The sequence below is a fragment of the Hyla sarda genome, chromosome 12 (assembly GCF_029499605.1).
Source record: "Hyla sarda isolate aHylSar1 chromosome 12, aHylSar1.hap1, whole genome shotgun sequence".
Classification (NCBI taxonomy): domain Eukaryota; kingdom Metazoa; phylum Chordata; class Amphibia; order Anura; family Hylidae; genus Hyla; species Hyla sarda.
In genome coordinates, this window is record NC_079200.1 from 56,833,503 (window position 1) to 56,856,549 (window position 23,047).

Below are 23,047 nucleotides of genomic sequence, written 5' to 3' on the forward strand. Positions count from 1 at the left end.
TGTTTTGTTTCTCATAGCTGTTATATAGTCCTATTGGATTTTATATGTGAGTTTTTTAATGATGCATGTATTTTCCTGGTTTTACTTGTGCTAGATTGCACACTGACATAAGATGTCCCTCCCCTTCCTAATGGAAGGGATGGCCTTGCAGTATATAAGGCATTCTCATTTGAGTATTGGCAAGCTATGAGTAAGGGTATAGCAACCTGAAACGCGTCAGCCTTGTTTGGGACTGTTTTTCCATGTGCAATATTTCTACTTTTGTATATGTCCGTGTCTTTCTGCCACCATGAAGGTTTTTAACGAGGATTCGTGAATAAAGTTTTGAAGATTTCATTCAGCCGTGCTGGCCTTTTTCTACTTTTTTCAGATTTGTAAATTACTTCTATTTAAAAATCTTAACCCTTCCAGTACTTATTGTCACGATTCGGCTAGCTGGATGTGGATCCTCTGTGTCAGCGAGGGATTGGCGTGGACCGTGTCGGTGGACCGGTTCTAAGATGCTACTGGTATTCACCAGAGCCCGCCGCAAAGCGGGATGGTCTTGCTGCGGCGGTAGCAACCAGGTCGTATCCACCGGCAACGGCTCAACCTCGCTGACTGCTGAGAAGGCGTGGGACAGAAGGACAAGGCAGAGGCAAGGTCAGACGTAGCAGAAGGTCGGGGCAGGTGGCAAGGTTCGTAGTCAATGTGGATAGCAGAAGATCTGGAACACAGGCTTTGGACAACACTAAACGCTTTCACTGGCACAAGGCAACAAGATCCGGCAGGGAAGTGCAGGGGAAGTGAGGTAATATAGCCAGGGAGCAGGTGGAAGCTAATTAGGCTGATTGGGCCAGGCACCAATCATTGGTGCACTGGCCCTTTAAATCTTAGAGAGCTGGCGCGCGCGCGCCCTAAGGAGCGGAGCCGCGCGCCAGGACATGACAGCCGGGGGCCGGGACAGGTGAGTGACTTGGGATGCGATTCGCGAGCGGGCGCGTCCCGCTATGCGAATCGCATCCCCGCCGGCAGTGTCAGTGCAGCGCTCCCGGTCAGCGGGTCTGACCGGGGCGCTGCAGAGAGAGAAACGCCGCGAGCGCTCCGGGGAGGAGCAGGGACCCGGAGAGCTCGGCGTAACACTTATCAGCTGCTGTATACAACAGATATACTACAGAGAAATTTGTGAAGTTCTTTCCAGTCTGACCACAGTGCTCTCTGCTGACACCTCTGTACATGTCAGGAACTGTCCAGAGCAGGAGTGGTTTTCTATGGGGATTTGCTTCTACTCTGGACTGTTCCTGAAATGGACAGAGGTGTCAGCAGAGAGCACTGTTGGCAGACTGGAAAGAACTGCACAATTTCTCTATAGTATACAGCAGCTGATAAGTATTGGAAGGGTTAAGATTTTTAAATAGAAGTAATTTACAAATCTGTTTAACTTTCTGGAGCCAGTTGATTTGAAAACATTTGTTTTCCACTTGTTTCCACCGGAGTTCCCCTTTAAGTGTAAGCCCTACGATAGGGAATTGTGATGCACTGAACCATGAATAGTCTAAGTATCTGCACCACAGTTAGCCAACCTCAGTAGGCTCTCTACAGTAGATAATTATTTAGTTGGACTGGGCACACATGTCCAATAGCAACACTAAAGTGCTAAAAGCATATTTAGAGACTTTCCGTCAGGACAACACCTTACAAAGCAAATTCAAGGAAACTGTGACCAGCTTTCAAATATCCATCCGGAAGTCCTGGAACTTGTTAACCTGTTAACCTGAGCAGTAAGGAGAGTATAGTAACCAGGACATACATCTAATCTATACAATCATTTAACCTTTGTAAAATATGTATATCCTTAGTCCTTACCATTTTCAATACTGTAAAATTTCAAAAACATTGGGGGAGATTTGTTAAAACCTGTCCAGAGGAAAAGTTGCCCAGTTGCCCATAGCAACCAATCAGCTTGCTTCTTTCATTTTTCACAGGCCTTTTCAAAAACGAAAGAAGTGATCTGATTGGTTGCTATGGGCAACTCAGCAACTTTTCCTCTGGACAGGTTTTGATAAATCTCCCCCATTGTATACCACAAATTTGAGTCTAATACCACAATACCAATGAATAAAACCAATTTTTTGGGACAAAATCTATATAGTTAAAAACACCCTATATGCGAGAACCTATACAAATATTAAGGAACGTCTACATCACTTAAAATATTGCTTGTGTCTATATAGTAAGTCCCATTGGCATAATGATATAATATATTTCCAAGGCTTAATGCCCTTAACTTACAACCTTACTGACCTTCAAAAACCCCTATGCTCCATGTCTAAATACACATTGGGTCATTCCACATTACTGTATTTTATGGGATTACACTTCCCACACAAAACAAACAAAGGTAAAGGAAGCATTAATATCAAGATATTTGTAATGTCCATTTATTTGTTTTTGTATTTTTCTGTTTAGGTGTGTATTCACACACTAGTTTGTTCAGAGCAGTTTGCTATTCTACCTGGATAGGAAATAGTTAATGCTATGAACGAATGAGAACTCGGGTGGAGTTATTTAGCCAGAGTTCTGCATTCTGGGGCTGGTTATTGATTGCAATACAACTATGTCTGTTTGTGCTATATTCTGACTATGTCTGCTTGAGCATTTACCTTGTATTTATCTTGTCAGTTTACCTTGGTTTTTAGCCATGGTTATATAGCATGCTCCTTGTATTTTAGTCTGTGTTACATTAATCGGCTTTAGGATTATGTTTGTTCGTTCTGCTCTGTCTGTGTCACACTGTGTCTGAGTCTAGCTTATACCCTGTGCTCTGTATGTTATATTCTTGTTCGGTATTCTGGAGTCTATTCAGACTCATCCAGTTTTAGTCTAGTGTTTCATGTATTATATTTCCGATTCCTACTGGGTCAGCATTTTGTCCGCACGGTGGAGTGTGTCCGCTGGCCAGTAGCTTATTTTGCCTTTTGGTGGAGTGGGGAGTCCAGTTTGTATGTTCTGTGTCCCAGTGTGAACAGTGTCGTATATTTGTATCCTGTTTGGTTGATGTGATCTTTGTCCTTTGTACTTGTACCTGTTTATGAACAGTGTTCTATGTTACCTGTTCAGTTTAGTGTTTTGGCTCTCAGTTCTGTTTTATCCCCTTCATTTCCTGGATTCTGTGGTTTACTCATATCATGCCTAGTCTTGTTCATTTTATCATGTCTTACATTTATCTGATGAACTGTTTGTTAATTCAGTATATTCTGCTCTGTTTGTGAGTTTATATTCTGCCCTGTTAGTATTTGTATTCTGTCTGGTATATCTGGTTGTCTAGTAGTTTTCTGTTTCTGTTCTGGTCTGTGACCGACTATGTATATTATGTGTTTTTACGCCACTGCACTTTAGCGCAGGAAGGGACCGGCGCCCAGTTGTTGATCCATCGTTTAGGATGGATGGGCAAGTAGGCAGGGAGAGATGTTTTAGGGTCAGTTTAGGGCTCACTCTCTCGGTCCCCTCAGTCGGTCATGACAATATTAATGTCTCCTGACTTCTTACTCATGCCTCTCAAACATGGCCCCCACTCCATACCCCAATACCCTTTTGCGATCTTCATCAGGGGCCTCAGGAGACTATATTGGTAGGATTTTTCACTGAGGACTGAGTGTACCCCTGTTTGCAGGTTACATTTGTGTCCAGAGTATTCCTGTTACACACATAATCACTGGTACACCCCTCCAGAGAACTAACCCAGTGTAACCCAGGTTTAGGGTCTTGCTATCTTGTGCAGACCACCAATTAACAAAAGTTTCAAGGGCTCACAGGGCCACAAAGCCATATATGACAGTACAATAGACCTTGCCTACTGAGGGACTACTAGCCTCAGCTGCCCTGGACTATTCCACCCATCCCTCTCGTGGAGACCACAAAGGAGTTACCTAAAGGTTAAGTTTTGTGCTGACAAAGGAGGGCAATGAAGAATTCTCAGTATTTATTGTCTATAGTAAGTGACTCTGCATTCAGTGTGAAAATTGATGATGAAAAGAAGTAACATAATACAGCAATGATCTGCCACACAATGGCCTCCCCTGAATAGTCTATGTACATTTGCACACATTAGGGCCCTGAGCACCAACCAATCAAATTAAATATACATGTTACCTCTGAGAGGAGTCACACACTTGTACATTGTGATATCAGTACATACTGTTGGACTGATGGTTTCAAAGCTGTAACCCTGACTGAGGTCACGTCACCTTTGGAGGCTCACTTCTCTTGTATTGATTCTCATACATTGATGTGGTCAAATGTAAGTATCAGGTGACAACACACAGAAGTGTGGCTCTATGCAATACATACACCACATTAACCCTTCCCCCTTATCACCCCTGCCTTCAAAACCAACTCTAGCTAAAACCTCAACACAATAGTATGGGGCAGCTTAAGGTACTCCGGTGAAAACCATTATTTATTTATTTTTTTAAATCAACTGGTGCCAGAAAGTTAAACAGAAAGGTAAATTATTTCTATTTAAAAACATAATCCTTCCATTACTTATCACCTGCTGTATACTACAGAGGAAGTTCTTTTCTTTTTATATTTATTTTCCGTCTGACCACAGTGCTCTCTGCTGACACCTCTGTCCATGTCAGGAACTGTCCAGAGCAGGATAGGTTTGCTATGGGGATTTGCTCCTGCTCTGGACAGTTCCTGAGACAGACAGAGGTGTCAGCAGAGAGCACTGTGGTAAGACAGAAACGTAATTTAAAAAGAAAAGAACTTCCTCTGTATTATACAGAAGCTGATAAGTACTGGAAGGTATTTACAAATCTGTTTAACATTCTGGCACCAGTTAATTAAAAAAAAAAAAAAAACATGTTTTCACCAGAGTACCCCTTTAACTATCTTATCTCCCTGAATTTTCCTAGATAGTAGAGCTCACAGAAGACCATAGGGCCATAAAGTGCCTACCTAGTAGTGCCACCTTGCAGCTTTTTTGCACTGTTGTGCCCCTGAAATAGTGGAGGTTAGAATTGTATTGAGTTATTGTATATGGCTGAAACTCATGAACTTTTTTTAGGGTTCATAGTTTAGGCGTTGACTACATGGGGCGTACTGAAATTGTTGGCTGCTGCCTGCATTTGCCTTTGTTGTACTTCACTGGGTGTTTATTCTGAATACTTGCCATAAAAAGCACTAGATCCTTATTATTTCATAGGAAAATGTAAAGAAGCATATACAATCCTATGATACACAGGCCAGGGTGCGGTTTGCTTAATATTGGAGGTCCTGCCGCCAAGCAGCCCACAAACGGCAGGGATAATAAACGGAATGTCAACAGCAGATTTTATGAGATAACTGGAAACTTTTACTTGAACTTTTATGCAACAGTCTTTACAATTGTATAGTTTCTCTTGAGGTAACCGGGACACAGGTTCCTCACAGGCTTTGCTGGGACTTGTAGCTTTTAGCTTTAAGCAGGCCACTGTGCTACTAATTATAAGATTTGAGTAGAATAGTAGTCATACAGGATTTGTAGGTTTAGCTTTATAACTCACGGTTTTAGTGGCTGCTGGTTCTTTAGGCTTTGGCCTAGTTGAGATGAATGAAGATGTGCTGATTGTGCTTGCCTGATAGTCCGGAACTAAGAGCAGGAACCAAGAGAGAGAATTTACAGACTACAGCCCCTTATATACTAGGGGGGCCGGACTAATCCCATTGGTTGCAAAGCCTGTAAGTCCTGAATCCAGAGAACTCTGGGTACATCACATGACATTAACACATGACCCCGGAAGGTCCTAAATATCTATACAACCATTATGAGATACCACGTGACCTGCGTAGGTCCTATACATTTATACACTATACAAAGATATTTATATGAGGCAACCAAGGGGGAAGCCCTGCAGGACAGCCCTGTGGAATGGAGGGAGTCTAGCATAGGCGTGCGCAGCCTATTGCATTAGGGTGTGCACCCTAAAGCACAAACTCACGCTGCGCGCCTGCATATATATATATATATGTATATATATACGCACACAGTTAGTATAGTTCCCCCACATTAGGTGCAGTATAGTTCCCCCACATTAGGTGCAGTATAAGTCCCGCCACATTAAGTGCAGTATGGTTCCCCCACATTAGGTGCAGTATAGTTCCCCCACATTAGGTGCAGTACAGTCCCCCCCACATTAGGTGCAGTACAGTTCCCGCACATTAGGTGCAGTATAAGTCCCACCACATTAGGTTGGCAGTATAAGTCTCCGCACATTAGGTTGGCAGTACAGTTCCCCCACATTAGGTTTGCAATACAGTTCCCCCACATTAGGTTGACAGTACAGTTCCCCCACATTAGGTGCAGTTCAGTTCCCCCACATTAGGTGCCACCTAATGTGGGGGAACTGTACTGCACCTAATGTGGGGGAACTGTACTGCGCCTAATGAAGGGGAACTGTACTGCACCTAATGAAGGGGAACTGTACTGCACCTAATGAGGTGGAACTGTACTGCATCTAATGTGGGGGAACTGTACTGCACCTAATGTGGGGGAACTGTACTGCACCTAATGTGGGGGAACTATACTGCACCTAATGTGGGGGAACTATACTAACTGTGTGCGTATATATATACATATATATATATATATATATATATATATATGCAGGCGCGCAGCGTGAGTTTGTGCTTTAGGGTGCTTTAGGGTACATTAAGTGCAGTATAGTTCCCCACATTAGGTGCAGTATAGTTCCCCCACATTAGGTGCAGTATAGTTCCCCACATTAGGTGCAGTATAGTTCCCCCACATTAGGTGCAGCATAGTTCCCCCACATTAGGTGCAGTATAGTTCCCCACATTAGGTGCAGTATAGTTCCCCCACATTAGGTTGGCAGTATAGTTCCCCACATTAGGTGCAGTATAGTTCCCACATTAGGTGCAGTATGTTCCCCCACATTAGGTGCGGTATAATTCGCCACATTAGGTGCAGTACAGTTCCCTACAAAAGCAAAATAGACATGGAGGCCACCAGCATCTGGGGGTGCTACCTTCCTACTGGTAGGAAGAGGGGGTTAATTTGAGGGTACTACCTTCTTACTGGGGGGGGGGTTAATCTGGGGGTACTACCATCCTACTGGGGGGAGGGGGTTAATCTGGGGGTACTACCTGCCTACTCGGGGCCCCAGATTAACCCCCTCCCCCCCCTGTAGGAATGCAGTACCCCCCAGATTAACCCTATCCCCCCACCCTGTTAGAAGGTAGTACCCCCCTGATGACCCCCTCCCCCCCAGTAGGATGGTAGTACCCCCCAGTTTAACCCCCTCTCCCCCCTGTAGGAATGCAGTACCCCCCAGATTAACCCTATCCCCACACCCTGTTAGAAGGTAGTACCCCCTGATGACCCCCTCCCCCCCCAGTAGGATGGTAGTACCCCCCAGTTTAACCCCCTCTCCCCCCTTGAAGGAATGCAGTACCACCCAGATTAACCCTATCCCCCCACCCTGTTAGAAGGTAGTACCCCCCTGATGACCCCCTCCCCCCCAGTAGGATGGTAGTACCCCCCAGTTCAACCCCCTCTCCCCCCCTGTAGGAATGCAGTACCCCCCAGATTAACCCCCTCACCCCAGACCCAGTAGGCAGGTTGAAATAACATTCACTCACTCAGCGCGGTAATCCTGCGAACCGCGTATCGTCACGTCACGCTCTGGGGCCGGCGTCCTTGAATACAGCGTGACGTCCTGATGGTCATATGACGGCAGTAACGCGCCGTCACATGACCGGACCAACTGAAGGTGAGCCAGAGCGGAGCGGGGCAGGACACAAACAGGAGTAGGAGGCAGCGCTGTGCGGTGCGCCTGACGGACAGGCGCACCGCACAGCGGGGGAGCGGGGGTCTGGGCTGGTGAAGAACGGTCGGGCACAGATGGCGGGTGCTGCGGAGCATCTTGGTGTCACCCGGTGCGGGCCGCACCCGGGTCGCAACGCCACTGGATTAGGGTGTGCCTGGGCACACCCGGCACACCCCGTGTGCACGCCTATGGAGTCTAGCTGAGGGGACTTTATACAGGAACAGGACCAGGTCCTGTACCGGGACACCACATTAAGTGTCTGGATCTCACTTTAGCAGTGTTCCTATTGTCACTATATTGTGGACTGACCTTGTCCTATCTTCTTCTGTGGGTTTGGGTAGAGTGAGAACCAGCCTGCCATTCAATGAGGTGATTGTCATACCAAGCAATGACCCGGAGAGGGAATGTCTTTGTTGCTAATGTTATTGTAGCTTTTTTCTTTATGGATAATAAAAGAGGAGAAAGCCTTGGGATAATAAAGAGAAAGGTCTGCAGAATAGGCTGGGAATTTTCCCTGGAGGGAGATAAGAGAGAGAAGGCTGTGTACAGCCCTTAGATTATAGATAAGGAACAGGGAAGGAGCTAGATCTGCATATACCTTAGCCTAGTGTTTCCTAACCAGTGTGCCTCCAGCTGTTGCCAAACTACTACTCCCAGCATGCATAGACAGCCTTTGGCATGCTGAGAGTTGCAGTTTTACAACAGCTGAAGGCGCACTGGTTGGAAAACACTGCCTTAGGCTGGGTTCACACCACGTTTTCAGCCATACGGGACCGCATACAGCTGGGGGGAGCTAAAACCAGATACGGGAGTGCCTGGTTTTTGCTCCCCCAGCTGTATGCGGTCCCGTATGGCTGAAAACGTGGTGTGAACCCAGCCTAAGGCAGTGTTTTCCAACCAGCACTCCCGTATCCCTGCCGTATGCCGCCTGTATGTAATTCATTTCAATGAGCCGACCGGAGTGAAACGCTGACTCCGGTCGGCTCATTTTTGCCCTGTATGCGGTTTTCACACCGCATCTAAAACCGTGGTGGAACATGGTTTTAGGTCTGGTGGAAAACCGCATACAGGGCAAAAATGAGCCGATCGAATTCAGCGTTTCACAGCGTGGTGTGAACCCAGCCTGAGTTGTTGGCTGAACACTTGAGCTGGCAGCAATTCTGACTGACTCCCCCAAACACATGCACGCTCGGTTTAACTGATGTGTTTCATTTTGGAATGGAGACAGGGGAATAAGCTGATGCCAGACATGGTAATAGATGATCGAGCATGTTACAGTAAATCATGCCATATCCTTCTCTCTGGACACATATATACACAGTAGATCATCTGCATGATAGAAACGGGTGTGAGCGTAAGAAAAATGTGCACACGCAGAGACAAATATGGTGCCCTGTCAGCTGGAGAGTGAGCTATCATTGAGCTATCAGATCCAATGCAGATAGGTGTATTCTCTGCTGGACTCCTATAGGCTGAGCGTTAAGAGGGAGTGTGAGTGCTGAGACCTCACCATAGACCTCAGGTGTACAAGACTGGAGTATTGGCGAAGAAAGTAAGACATGTTAGGGCTGTGGTGAGCTCCCCATGTGTACTTAACTAGGGTGCTGTGCACACCTTAGAGAGGACACAAAAAGGGCTGACGCTCTAAAGAGATTTTTGAGCAAACAACCACCAGTCAGCAGTATGCAAACAGTAACATTAAAGGCTGTGCGGAGTAAACAAACATTGCCTATGTCTGTCTCCTCTCTTAAAGGGGTACTCCGGTGAAATACACTTTTTTTTTTAATCAACTGGTGCCAGAATGTTAAACAGATTTGTAAATTACTTAATATTAATCCTCCCAGTACTTCTAAGCTGCTGTATGCTCCACAGGAAGTTGTGTAGTTCTGTCTGACCACAGTGCTCTCTGCTGACACATCTGTCCATGCCAGGAACTGTACAGAGTAGGAGCAAATCCGCATAGCAAACCTCTCCTGCTCTGGACAGTTCCTGACATGGACAGAGGTGTCAGCAGAGAACACTGTGGTCAGACAGAAAATAAATTCAAAAAGAAAAGAACTTACTCTGTAGTGTACAACAGCTGACAAGTACTGGAAGGATTAAGATTTTTAAATAGAAGTTATTTACAAATCAGTTTAACTTTCTGGTACCAGTTGATTTTAAAAAAAAATGTTTTTCCACTGGAGTATCCCTTTAAAGGTGAACTCAGGTACATAAATTCTTACGGGATCCTGGGGTAGCCAATGGTAGCAAAATCTGCTAAGGATTTTCCTCAGCAAATACGCTGCAGAAACTCCGCAGGTAATCTGCCCGTGTGAACGCACCCTTAGGCTGGCCAGGCATGTTGGGAGTTGTAGTATGCAGATTAGAGCTATAGTATTATTTGTGTGGGGAAATTAAAAGAAAACAGCAAATTTGCAAACTTTGGAGGGTTTCATTTTCACACTGTACACTTCACGGTAGAAATTACTTGTTCTCTTTATTCCGTGAGTGAATGGTCAATGGTATTAATATGAGTTAATATGGTTGAAGTGTTGCCCAGTTTATACACTTTTATTTTACTGCTTTTAAAAAAAAAAAACTCAAAAAAATGTTTTTTGTACAAAATAACTATGTTTAAAATTGCCCTGTTTTGACCACATATAACTCTAATTATTCTGTAGTTTTTATCAGTACCACTTTTGCATAAATGTAAATTTTTTATAGTTTTTATAATTTTTTTTTTTAATATGATGTGACCAAAAAGCAGCAATTTTGTATTTTTTTTTTAGTTTATGCCGTTCACCATATGGGAATTATACTATCACCTCAAGATATACTGTATAACTTACTAATACAGTGATCCCTCAACATTAGTTCCAAATGAACCATCGTTACTTGAATCCTTCGTATGTTGAGGGATCCGTGCAATAATAATATAGAAAGTTATACTCACGTGTCCCCGCCGCTCCGGACCATCAACACTGCCCTGGATTGTCGTTCTCCATCGCCGTCATCACGTCGCTGCACACGCCACTCCTATTGGATGACAGGATGGCGTGTGCGGCGACGTGATGACGACGAAGAGGGACGGCCATGCAGCATAGCATCAAGAGGACGGTCCAGAATGTTGGGGACAGGTGAGTGACACTCACGGGAGCACACGGGGCAAATTAGACGGCTATCCGGCGGCAGCAGAAGCAGTCTGTGCTGCCGGATAGCAGTTTATGCGATGGCGACATATAAAAGCATTGTATGTTGAAATGATCATATGTCGGGGCCATCGCAGGTCGGGGGATCACTGTAAAGTGTTGTTCTAAACTGTATTGGTAGGCAGGAGGAAACAGCTCACTGGCACTGCTTATATAGCGTGCAATGTGTGAAATGGATAACACGCTCCAACTGGAGCGGACAATGCCACACCGGCAACACAACTGTCCCTTTAATGATGGGGCTCAGTCTGATGAATACAGAGGAGGAAATGCAGAGTAATGGAGAGAAAAGACTGCACTCACCATAACGTGGGGTACTTTATTTTTCAGTTGTGAACATACAGCGGCAGGTCAGGGAGTCAGACAGACAGCGGGAGACTCATCGGGACGACCGTTTCGTGCGTGATGATGCACTTCCTCTAGCCGATGCTCCAAACTGTATTGGATTCAACATGCTTTTGCTAGAAATTCCCCTGATACAATGTTGTGAAGCTCTTTAAAGTGTACCTGTCGTTAACAAAAACTTTTTATATAATGTACATTATACCATTATATGTATATTTGTAATATTCATTGGTTAGAAAATGTGTATATGTTTGTCCCTTCAGCTATTGTCTGTGTGTCTCTCAGTGAGGAGTCCAACTACAGGAATTGTGGGTGTACAAGCACGGCTCTGTACACTGAGCACAAGCAGGGCTCTGTACACTGAGGACAAGCAGGGCTCTGTGCAGTGATGACAAGCAGGGCTCTGTACAGTGAGGACAAGCAGGGCTCTGTACACTGAGCACAAGCAGGGCTCTGTACACTGAGGACAAGCAGGGCTCTGTACACTGAGGACAAGCAGGGCTCTGTACACTGAGGACAAGCAGGGCTCTGTACACTGAGGACAAGCAGGGTCCTGTGCTTCAAAGACTATTGATTGATGATGGTTGACAAGCCAGGAACCCGCACAGAGCCCTTCTTGTCCCACCCACGCTTCCTGTATTTGTACTCCTCACAGAGACACACAGGCAATAGATGCAGGGACAGCATTTTTTCACCCAAAAATCTACAAATTTTCCCATCAATTTATATTACAAATATACATATAACTGTAGTATCTACATTATATAAAAAGTTTTCTTTAACGGCAGGTACACTTTCATTTTAAATGTGGTTTTGTCGGCTCCCCCTTTCCTCCAAGGTGATGCATCATCCTCTGCTGTCTCAGGAGGCTTGGCTGAATTTGGTCTCTGATCTCAAGCCCCGCTCTTGAGTGATGTCACCACGTTTAACTAGCCCCAACAGCCTACATTATCATCTCCATGTCATATACACATATATTTCTTTAATGTAAAAAATAATGTGTGTATATACACTGTGCTGCCTTGTGCTGAACAATTTCTAATGCAGAGGAGCAGACAGGAAATAAATACAGCAGATTCTACAGACTGGTCTGCTCAGGTAGGGCAATGTTCCGCAGAAGCTCTGGGCAGGAACTGGCAGGAGTGCTGTGGGATAGGAATAGGCAGGACGGGAGGGCTGTGACAAACAGCTCAGGGAAAGGAACACCTTCTGGAAATTGTAGTACTGAGCAACTGCTCTTCCAGGTAGTAGTGTTTCTGACATAGTAGAAGAGGGGACTACAGATGCACACAAAACTGACCTTTTTTTTACCTGATGTTGGGGTATTACTTTAATAAGATTCAAGGTAAGGTAAAGATGGACACATCTGTATGGAAGCACCCTGACAATGCCCTGGCATTGGGAAATATATGCTATTGTCCCTCAGGAGATATGCTAGTCCTGCTCTTAGCTAAGAAGTAGATACAATTCTGTCCAATCCAGACACTGCACCCTAAGCTGCAGCTGTACACATCTGTCTAGTTTGTTACAGTGTATCAGTCCGGAGGAGTCCAGGGTGCTCAGTTCACAGTGTATTGTCTAGACTAGACACAGTTGTACCCATAGGTCAATTTGTCACTGGTGATTTATACTGACAGCAGTTGACTGACAGGTCCAGAACAAGATAGGTCAATAGATGTCAGTTTTCCACACTATACCTTAAGATGACTGCAAACAAGTTTTTCCGCTTTGCGTCATTAGAGTATGACAGATTTCTCCTGCTACTTTCTGAGGGACTTAGTGGAGAAATAGTAGATGTATGTTCTAGAAATGTACACTCATGCTCTGTAAGTACAAGCAGGAATTCACTTAAAAGGGTTCCCTGCTTTGGTCCCTACTTATGTCATTTCTGCACCCGGACCCTCACTGATCAGCGGGTAGAAGCATGTGGCTCCCTGTTGTCACATGCTTACTGAAGATGGTCTCTATAAACTTTCTATAAAACCTCTAAAACATGTCAATGATAGTTACACTTTAAATTCCCTGCAGCACTGCCATAGGGCAAACTAAGCATTACACAATGTCCATTTATGTCAATGAGTGGTTTGTGTACTGCAGGATAGGACCGGTCCAACCACTCTCTTAATCTGCCAAAGAGTTTAGAGTTACACATTTTGCATCATGGGGGCCCATGGGGGCCTACTAGTCACTCATCTGACAGAGCAGCCATCAGCAACAAGTAACTGCTCGTAAGCTATGCAATGGATTTAGCATCACATACATCAGCTTGCTTCAAGGTGGTAGTACAGGGTCCGCTGGTACCTGTAGTGCCTCTCGTTTAGCATTAAATCCATCACGGATGTCATAGGTGGCTGAACTGGGTATTTGCATCCCTGAGTTACCACAATGAATTGCACTAATGATAGAAAGTTTATAAAGGAGATTAATCAAAACCTGTGTAGAGGAAATGTGGTGCAGTTACCTATAGCAACCAATCAGATTATTTCTTTCACTTTTAAAAAGGCCTCTAAAAACTGAAAGAAGCAGTCGGATTGGTTGCTATAGACTACTGGACCTCTCCTCTCCTCTACACAGGATTCCATACATCTCCCCCTAAATCCATGGGGCACTTCCCAACTAGCAATGGGGGAAATTTATCAAATCCTGTCCAGAGGTAAAGTTGCCCATAGCAACCAATCAGATCGATTCTTTCATTTTTTTTAAAAAGGCCTCTGAAAAATGAAAGAAGTGATCTAATTGGCTGCTAACGGCAACTCAGTAACATTTTCTCTAGACAGATTTTGATAAATCTCCCTCAATGTCCTGACTGGTGGTGAACGGAAGGCTTTGGTGTTATGCGTACAGTAGAAACCAAGACACTGGGGCATAAAGGTGTTTCAGCATGATGGGTAACTTTTTGCTAAACTTCTTCTACATAGTTGGGGCCAAATCTTGAACTGTTCCAAAAACAACAATACCTGAGGTAGATGATGGTAGATGGTACTGGGGGTTAAAAGGGGTTATCCACCATAAGGTGATGTTAGTACGTACCTGACAGACAGTAATGGGCATGCTTAGGAAGGATATGTGCTTGTCTTGGGGCTAAATGGCTATGTCATGTGATTACCATAACTCTGTGGCTAGCTTCTTGTGAACTGGTATTTCCTGTTTGAGTTTTCTTCTTTTGCCTACAAATCCCATAATTCCATGTTCCTCCCTCCCACACATCAGCCACCCCACCCATTGAAATGTGATATCCCAGTACCGGGATATGCTCCTACAGTCCATGGTGGGAGATTACCATAAAGCTGTGGCTATCTTTTTTTTTTAAATAATTATTTCCTGTTGGAAATCTCTTTGTCAAACTACAAATCCCATAATACCTTGTTTGTAAGCGTGAATTCACTTTTCTCCCTCCCACACATCAGCCACCCCATTGAAGCACAGGTATTCTGCCTTCCATTCTTTGCTGTGAACAATAGACCAGTGTTTTCTAACCAGGGTGCCTCCAGCTGTTGCAAACATATAATTCCCCGTAAAATGATCTCCCACCCATCGGTCACTCCACCCTTTGAAGCAGACAGGCTCCCTGTAATTAGCTGACAAGTGATGGAATGTCTCAGGCCGCATTGAAACCTGGGAAAACCTAAGACAACACTCATTTTCTATACTGGTAAAAATAAACATTGTGGCAAAAATCACAGAAGAATTACAAGACCAACCATCACACACAGGTACAGACACTATATCTTGAACTACACTAACTTTACAGCTCCTGTAACATAGTCAAATAAAAAATCCTGGAATACCCCTTTAACGTGTGTGGAGTGTAGATGTTTACTTGAGCAGTTCCTGAGATGGTAGATTCTCTTAAAAAAAAAAAAAACACTATAGGTTGCTACCAACAGAGACATGATCATCTGGCCTAATTGGAGGTCACCAAAGGCGCAGAATGCTAAGGGGCCCTGGAAATCATAATTCCCTCAGTCTTGAATTAGTTAAAAAAAAGTAAGTCGTTCAGGTCAGGGTGAAGTCCTCAGGATCTCTGTAGTTATCTACCTAGTAGTAGATGTTGACAATAGATGAGGTCCGGGACAATAGAAGCAGGTAAAATCCGGTGCTTTATTCAATATGCAAAATGACAAAAGTACAGGAGACAATCGCCTACGCGTTTCGGGCTGTTGAGCCCTTAGTCATGGCATTGAGCGGTGGACTTTGTTATATTAGTAGTAGATGTTGGTACATATGATCCTGGCAAGCTTTAGCAACTATGCTCAAACTCCAACTTAAACCTTGAAAAGCCTAAACAGATGTGGTATTGACTATTGAGTCCATGTGGCCTGACTTCTACAGGGAGCTAATTCTAATAACCTCACATATATGCTGCTAGAAGAATCTAAGGGATTCTAGGAAGTTCTAGAAGGTTAACTACAGGAATGTTGTCCACCAGAGGGGGCAACAAAGAGCAGATAGTAAATGTAATTGAATGGGTTTAAAGGGGTTATCCAGGAAAAAAAATTTTTTTATATATCATCTGGCTCCAGAAAGTTAAACAGATTTGTAAATTACTTCTATAAAAAAATCTTAATCCTTTCAGTACTTATGAGCTTCTGAAGTTGAGTCGTTCTTTTCTGTCTAAGTGCTCTCTGGTGACACGTGTCTCGGGAACCGCCCAATTTAGAAGAGGTTTGCTATGGGGATTTGCTTCTAAACTGGGCGGTTCCCAAGACACGTGTCAGCAGAGAGCACTTAGACAGAAAAGAACAACTCAACTTCAGAAGCTCATAAGTACTGAAAGAATTAAGATTTTTTAATAGAAGTAATTTACAAATCTGTTTAACTTTCCGGAGCCAGTTGATATATATATATATAAAAAAGTGTTTTTTCCTGGATAACCCCTTTAACTCCTTTATACCATCTGCCATTACTTGGTCATCCCACAAAATACAAAAAGTGGGATACAAAAAAACTGTATTATGCCATTTTACATGAGAACAATAAATTCAGGCAATGCTTTATCCAACCATACAAAATATATTACATGGGGACATTGTAGGATGGCAATTCCCCCCCCCCCCCAGTTGCATATCTGGCCACTTGGCTTATGAAGTTGTACTTTTGTACTTAGGGTGAAGTTCACGCTTTGCAGGCTATTATGTTATCTTACGCAGGAGGGGAGGCTGAAATCTTATGTTTCTCTTTTTTTTTTTATAATTTGTTCTTCTAAAAATAAAACAAATAGCTGTTCCTTAGCCAAGTCATGGGGTGTTGCATAAGGAATGTTTAGTGAGCATGAATTCTTATGTAAAGGCACACTGGTCATTCGAGAAAGTTGTGTAAACGTCCTGTAAGGCCTGAAGATCGAAAATCTGCCCCAGTAAGGCAGGGTTCACACTGGGTTCATAAATACGCTAGGGTCATATCCTGTGGAGACAGACATATACTACGACGCACTACAGAGATCTACATTCCCTTTTTTTTACGTTCCCACTTGTACAAGTTTAATGTGCTGGACTCAATAGTGTGGTCTGAATGTAGTCACTACCTGACTATGTTCGGGCTATTAAATTGAATGGAGAGGCAGTGCATTACAGATATGTTGACTTCAATCTTTGTATAGCTAACACACACACTGCATTTATATAGTCATCTCAAGTAACCGCTCCTCTACTAAGAAAAGGTGAGAATTTCCTAGAAAATATTAGGTTCATGTCTGGAGTAGACTGGAATGAGCATGTAATTACCATTAATGTCTTCATGTAGATCCAGATAAAACCGTGCAGAATCATTTCTTAATCTAACGACTTGTTTTAATTAACTTCTAATCTGATTCTGTTTCATTATCAGGTGATCACTTCCCTTGGAGACCAGCCACATAAAGCGGTGCAGAGACGCCGGCGGCGGGTATGTAACCAAATATAGCGATATACATTGTTGGGTGTGAATGAGGGGTTATCAGCAGGCTCAACCGCACCTATATTAACTCATTAAATTAAGGCCACACAGTGCATCATTTACACAGAGGTATCGGGGAAGATTTACATTTTTATTATGAGAAGATTTTTTTTTAAATATTTTAAAGTTTATTTTTATTTTGTAATAATTTTTTCGGAGAAAAATGTTTGATCGTGGGTGGGGGAGTGTGTGTGTGGGGGGGGGGGTTGTTGTGGGTCTGACCACTGGGACCCTTACACATCTTCTGCATGCCCACAGCATCCCGGTAGTCCCCGGGAACAGGGCCGGAATGCCCCCTCCATGTATCTCTATGGGAGAGAGTGAGAAACCGGAACGCTGTATTTCTGGCTCTCCCAGAGAGATACATGGAGGGGGTCTTCTGGTTTGTGCTTCCTTGGGGACTGCGGGGACACTGTGCAGGAGATCGTGGGGCGGGGCCCAGTGGTCTAAGCCCCCCGGAATCTGACATGTATCCCCTATAGGGGATAAGTGTTCCTGCACCACAGTACTCTTTTAAGTCCTTCCAAGTAGTGAGGTGATCTGCAGTAACCAGGCATCTGCTTCTGGACCCGTTTAATGCATAGATCCAGCTGGGGCAGCCATCAATCATTTTTGCGCCATTTTTTTTTTGCTGTCATTTTTCTCACTTGGCGTATACGCATTATATTTCATACTGCGCAAAATCTGCAGCAGCAGCGGGAAATACGCTGCATATCCGATGGCAGCCCTATGTGTGTAGTGAGTTTTGGAGGCGGGGCCGTGTGCCAGCGTGTCTGTGATGCGCAGCTCCGCCTCCAAAACTGACTGCACACATAGGGCTGCCGTCGGAAGGCCTTGTGTGTATGGTGAGCGAGGGATATGCTGCTTATTTCTCGCTGCTGCTGCAGATTTTGGGAATGTGTATATGTCAGTGCCTCTCCATGTAGCCTAAGGCCATGTTTACACACTGTTTACAGCTAGCATTTTGAGCCCATTTTTTGTGTGGAAAACTGACCTTTTTTGAATGGCTGGAAATATTAATAAATAAAAAAAACAGATGTCTTTCATTCAGCCCAAAAAAGAGCATGTCAATCAGTTTTTATGGCCATAAAATTAATGTGTGTGCATTATCAATTGTTTTAGTATTGAGTGCAGTAGAATTTAATAGTAAAACATGCTAATTTTTGCACATTTTTGGAGCAGTAAAAAGTCTGTTTTATAGCCCAAGAGATGGGCAAAAATACATCACCTAACATGGATCCAAAATCTGTTTGTCTGTCTGTCCCTTAGCCCGCTTATATATCTATCTATCTCTACCTACACCGTATCTCTCTATCTATCTCATATCTATCTATCTATCTATCTATCTATCTACCTACCTCGGATCTATCTATCTATCTATCTATCTACCTACCTCGTATCTATCTATCTATCTACCTCGTATCTATCTATCTATCTATCTCATATCTATTTCTCATCTCTATCTTATATCTATCTATCTTTCATCTATCTGTCTGTCTACCTATCTATCTATCTATCTATCTATCTATCTACCTACCTCGTATCTATCTATCTATCTATCTATCTCATATCTATCTCTCATCTCTATCTTATATCTATCTATCTGTCTGTCTACCTATCTATCTATCTATCTCAAATCTATCTACCTACCTCATATCTATCTCTCATATCTATCTTATATCTATCTCATATAATGTGAATAAAGCCACATTATTTTTTCACCTGGATACCTGAGTGCTGCCATCTTCTTCAGTTTTGCTTATTTGGGGACTTTCCTTTTGGACCAAGTCTCTCTCTGGCAAGCACCTACCATACTTGTGCACAGTGCTGCCCGAATTTTCTTTTGCTATCTCATATCTATCTATCTACCTCATATCTATCTACCTCATATCTATCTATCTACCTATTCTTTTTTTTTTCAAAAAAAAAAAAATAATAATTCTCCCCCTGGATCTCACTCAGGATCATTAGAAATCAGACTTTTCAACCATTGAGTTCTTACCAAGGTCCTTCTCCCCCGATTACTTAGTTTTTTGTGGCGGCCAGCTGTGGGAGGAGTCCTGGCTCTACAGGCAGCTCTTTTCTCCTTATGGCTTATGTTCTTAGGGTCATTGTCTTGTTAAAAGGTGAACCTTCAGCCCAGTCTGAGGTCCAGAGCATGCTGGATCAGGTCTTCATTAGGGATTTCCCTACATTGCTCTGTTCAGCTTTCCCTCAATCCTGATCAGTTTCACTGTTCCGCTGCAGAAAAAGAACCCCAGAGCATGATGCTGCCACCACCATGTTCCACTGGTTTCACCATCCGTATTGGCTGTCAATCTCTCTCTCTCTCTCTCTCTCTCTCTCTCTCTCATATCTATTTATCTTTCTATCTAAAGAAAAGACAGCAGCACTCCAATGTATAATCAATTCATATTCGTGGTTTATTTATTCAAGTTTTGTCTTCTTTCTCTCCCATATGCCCCTCTTTACACATCCATTTTTACAGGAGCTATGCCAAATCTGTTTTATAGACTTAGGGTATATTCATGAACATTTTGCAACTGGCTTGCTCATCTGAATGGGGTTTGTAGAAATCCCTTTGCTTGCAGCAGACAAAAACCCCTCTTACATTAATGATGTTCAGCACCCTGGACATACGCAGGAAATGGTCAGAAAGCTGCAAGTAAGCACTCCACCTAGTGTTCATTTTATAGCATTGCAAGGGAAGACAATGCACCTTATGAATCCCTTATTCACTTTGTCGGTCTTAGTTATGGGGAATTGATAGCTGTTATTTTTTCTATACAGCATGTAGATACACCAGACAGCCTTCGCCCACTGCGACGTTCCAAGAGAAGATGGGTCCTGACCACAATAGTACTACAGGAGAATGACCCAGGACCCTTTCCAAAATATGCTGGAGATGTAAGAATCACACTTACTTTTTTGCACGTAATATTCTTTGTCACACAACAGATGCATTTATGATCCATACTGTATATATATATATATATATATATATATATATATATATATATATAGTACATGCTATGATGTGGCAGGGTGTTAGTATATATTCCAGATATGTGTAATGTACTGTTGTTTTAACTATCTGTATTTGGATGTCACACCATAGGGAACAATCTTTATTAGTACTCTGAGTTGCGCCACTCCTCTGTTATTTCTACTGGAAATGTATGACAAAGTGCAAGAGGAGGGGGCATTTCCAAAGTAAAGAGTATAGAGAAGCTCCTGGCACTCGCCAGCGTCAAGTTGTTTCACATAACAAGTATACAGATGCATTTTGGCAATATGCCTTTATTAAAGGGGTATTCCAGGAGAAAACTTTATATATAGATCATCTGGCTCCAGAAAGTTAAACAGATTTGTAAATTACTTCTATTAAAAAATCTTGATCCTTCCAATAATTATCAGCTGCTGAAGTTGAGTTGTTCTTTTCATTCTGGCAACAGCGCTCTCTGCTGACATCAGAAAAGAACAACTCAACTTCAGCAGCTCAAAAATACTGAAAGGATTAAGATTTTTTTAATAGAAGTAATTTACAAATCTGTTTAACTTTCTGGAGCCATATATAATTTTCCTGGATAACCCCTTTAATTGCATATTTGCTGAAACACATCCAATGTCTATATTCTCATCACCTCTGTAACTCTTTAAAGGGGTACTCCGGTGAAAACCTTTTTTCTTTTAAATCAACTGGTGGCAGAAAGTTAAACATATTTGTAAATGACTACTATTAAATTTTTTTGAATCCTTCCAGTACTTCTTAGCTGCTGAATGCTACAGAGGAAATTCCTTTCTTTTTGGAACACTGATGACATCACGAGCACAGTGCTCTCTGCTGATATCTCTGTCCATTTTAGCAACCATGCATAGCAGATGTATGCTAAGGGCAGCATGGTGGCTCAGTGGTTAGCAGTGCTGGGGACTTGGGTTCAAATCCCACTAAGGACAACAATAAATAAAGCGTTATTATTATTATAACGTCAGCAGAGAGAACTGTGCTCGTGATGTCATCAGAGAACATTCCAAAAAGAACAGAATTTCCTTTGTAGTATTCAGCAGCTAATAAGTACAGGAAGGATTAAGATTTTTTTAATAGAAGTAATTTACAAATATGTTTAACTTTCTGCCACCAGTTGATTTAAAAGAAAAAAGGTTTTCACCGGAGTACCCCTTTAACTATGTACAGCTATGACACCACTTGAATGAATACAGCTTGAAGCAAAGAGATCAGATGTGATGATAGATAAGTATAAGTGGTTTAACTGCAAATCTTCATACATGGGAATGTGTACCTTATTTTTGGCAAAATCAATAGAACTATGGCCACCTACCTATAGTGGATCTGTAACTAGCCCAAAGTTGTTTCATTGTTTTATGTTTGCAGCTCTTCAATGACAGATCACAGAACCACTCCATCCGGTATCTTATCAGCGGGCCTGGAGTGGATGAAGCCCCAGAAATTGGCCTGTTCCAGATCAATGATGTCACCGGTCAGGTTTTCGTGAACCGTCCTATTGACAGAGAACAGACATCCCTTTTTATTGTAAGTATGAGAAACCTAGTCTCTTATATGTCCTCCAATATACTGGCCCCAGGCTTTGTGCCATTATATAGCTTCATGACACAGAGCAAACAATGGAGCATTCTCTCCAAGCACAGACATGTTTTGTGTGTCCAGGTAGAATACCCAGCTCACCTAGTTTATAGGTATAGTCACAGGTGTTATATATTCATTAGTGAAACTTGGAAATGTAGGGTTTCTCACGTATCCAATGAAGAATACTGTAGTTTCCCATAGCACTGTAAAGCAGGGTGCCCTTTATTGAGAAACGGATGAACAGTATAAAGTAATACATGGTGCCATATCAAACCAATATATTGTAACTTGCTAACATAGGGGGACATTTATCAAGGTATTTAGAGCCATTTTTTGGCTTACAAAAGTCGCACAAAAAGTCGCACATGCGCCTAAGCACTTTTTTGTGCGACTTTTAGGCCTTGCCTAAGCAAATTTCAGTTTTCACTTGGCAGTGGTCAGGTATTTACGATGTGCAAAAGTAGCACGTAGGCTAAAAAAAAGTCGCAAGCCCCCTTCAAAAAGTCGCAAGTCTGCTCCAGGTCTGAGTACAAAACTCCCGTAAGTGAGCAAATGTAAAAAGTCGCCGCCGCTCATTGAAACCCCCCCCGCCCATTCCACCGCCGCCACTCATTGAACCCCACCCACCCATCCCACCGCCGCCACTCATTGAACCCCCCCCCACCCATCCCACCGCCGCCACTCATCTCCTTCCACCTCCACCGCCGCTCATCTCCCCCCACCGCTGAGCGGTGGCAGCGGTGGGGGGAGATGAGCGGCGGTGGTGGAAGGAGATGAGCGTCGGGGGTGGAAGGAGATGAGCAGTGGCAGGGGGATATGAGCGGCGGCAGGGAGAGATGAGAGGCGGCAACGGGGAACAGATGAGCGTTGGCGGAGGGGAAGAGATGAGCGGTGGCAGCGGGGGGGGAGATGAGCTGTGGGGGGGGGGGGAAGAGATGAGCGGCAGCAGCGGGGGACAGATGAGTGGCGGCAGGGAGATGACAGGCCGGGGCAGCGGAGCCAGCAGGCTCCCAGAAACATTAAACTGCACTGTAATTTCATATTTCCCGCCTGGGCTATGATTGGCTAGTCGGTTTCGGCCAATCACAGCCTAGGCTGGGAAATATGACATTACAGTGTAGTTTCATATCCCTGGGAGCAGGATGGCTCCGTTCCTCAGC

The 23,047-nt window shown here is 43.5% G+C and overlaps 1 protein-coding gene and 1 long non-coding RNA gene across 4 annotated transcripts in view; one reads left to right on the forward strand and one right to left on the reverse strand.

Annotated features, from left to right (window-relative positions):
* The window catches only part of CDH26 (cadherin 26), a 109,364-nt gene that overhangs the window by 42,844 nt on the left and 43,473 nt on the right, over positions 1 to 23,047 (forward strand). Inside the window, exons 2-4 of the mRNA XM_056547568.1 lie at positions 17,174 to 17,230; positions 20,072 to 20,188; positions 21,675 to 21,833. Coding sequence (XP_056403543.1) covers positions 17,174 to 17,230; positions 20,072 to 20,188; positions 21,675 to 21,833 — 333 coding nt within the window. The remainder of the gene's footprint in view (positions 1 to 17,173; positions 17,231 to 20,071; positions 20,189 to 21,674; positions 21,834 to 23,047) is intronic.
* The window catches only part of LOC130296236 (uncharacterized), a 122,912-nt gene continuing 119,911 nt past the window's right edge, over positions 20,047 to 23,047 (reverse strand). For all 3 annotated transcript variants that reach the window (XR_008849164.1, XR_008849165.1, XR_008849163.1), the window contains 2 exons: positions 21,622 to 21,801; positions 20,047 to 20,180 (listed from right to left, as the gene is read on the reverse strand). This is a non-coding gene — a long non-coding RNA (uncharacterized LOC130296236). The remainder of the gene's footprint in view (positions 20,181 to 21,621; positions 21,802 to 23,047) is intronic.